The sequence below is a fragment of the Penaeus monodon genome, chromosome 25 (assembly GCF_015228065.2).
Source record: "Penaeus monodon isolate SGIC_2016 chromosome 25, NSTDA_Pmon_1, whole genome shotgun sequence".
NCBI lineage: Eukaryota > Metazoa > Arthropoda > Malacostraca > Decapoda > Penaeidae > Penaeus > Penaeus monodon.
In genome coordinates, this window is record NC_051410.1 from 33,718,273 (window position 1) to 33,719,366 (window position 1,094).

A 1,094-nucleotide genomic window follows, 5' to 3' on the forward strand; every position below is an offset into this window, starting at 1 on the left:
CCAGCAATCCCGCGCCCACCAGAGCGGGCGCCTCATCCAGGGAAAGACGCTGGGCGGATCCTCCTCCATCAACGGAATGCTCTACGCCCGCGGCAACAGGCGGGACTACGACCAGTGGGCGTCCTTAGGGAATCCTGGCTGGGACTACGACACCATCCTTCGCTATTTCAAGAAGGCGGAGGGCTATCGTGGCGGCCATCTTGGCGAAAATGGTCGGTGGCTGAGCGGAGATTATTCAGTTTGTTAAAACGTTTTCCAAAATGTTTTGCCTTTTGTTGTCAGAACTTAATTAGAGTAGAAATTAGATACCAACACAAGTTGGTATTGAAGTGATAAGGTATTCTAGGTGAATTGATTAGTAGAAAAATCATCGTCACGCTAATATATTTTGAAAACGGATGTTCAAAAGTTCCCATCTGACTCAACACAAATTGCATCTGCATATCACTTGTACATTATTCATCCGCACGATATTTACTCTGCATAACGTTCACTGATGTTCACTAAATGTTCACCAGAGCTTTCGAGATACCCCTTACAATAGACAGATCCACTCGATGTTCACCTAGCATTCATCTCGTAATGCCCCCATACAGTGTTCATCCTATTGGTCACCTGATGTTCGCCTGTGCCACATTTGTTGACCCGATGTTCACCTGTACGACATTTGTTCCCCTAATACTCACCTGTACGACATTAGTTCCCCTAATGTTCACCTGTACGACATGTGTTCACCCAATATCCACCTGTACGACATTTGTTAACAAAATGTTCACCTGCGCGACATTTATTCACCTAATGTTCTCCCGTACAACACTTGTTAACCCAATGTTCACCTGCGCTTCGTTTATTCACCTAATTTTCACCTGTACGACATTTGTTCCCCTAATGTTCTCCCGTACGACACTTGTTCACCCAACGTTCACCTGCGCCGACGTTTGTTCTCCCGCCAGAGTACTTCCACGGACGCGACGGGCCCCTGGCGGTGACGCCCTCTGGCGGCGACTCGCTGCTCACCAAGGCCTTCCTTCAAGCCGGTCGATCCCTTGGCTACTCCGTGGTCGACCCAAACGCTCAGTCGCAGATCGGTAAGG

The 1,094-nt window shown here is 48.6% G+C and overlaps 1 protein-coding gene across 1 annotated transcript in view; it reads left to right on the plus strand.

The window, feature by feature from the left end:
* The window catches only part of LOC119589160 (oxygen-dependent choline dehydrogenase-like), a 10,848-nt gene that overhangs the window by 3,930 nt on the left and 5,824 nt on the right, over positions 1–1,094 (plus strand). Inside the window, exons 3-4 of the mRNA XM_037937747.1 lie at positions 23–212; positions 954–1,088. Of these exons, the coding sequence (XP_037793675.1) occupies positions 23–212; positions 954–1,088 (325 nt within the window). The remainder of the gene's footprint in view (positions 1–22; positions 213–953; positions 1,089–1,094) is intronic.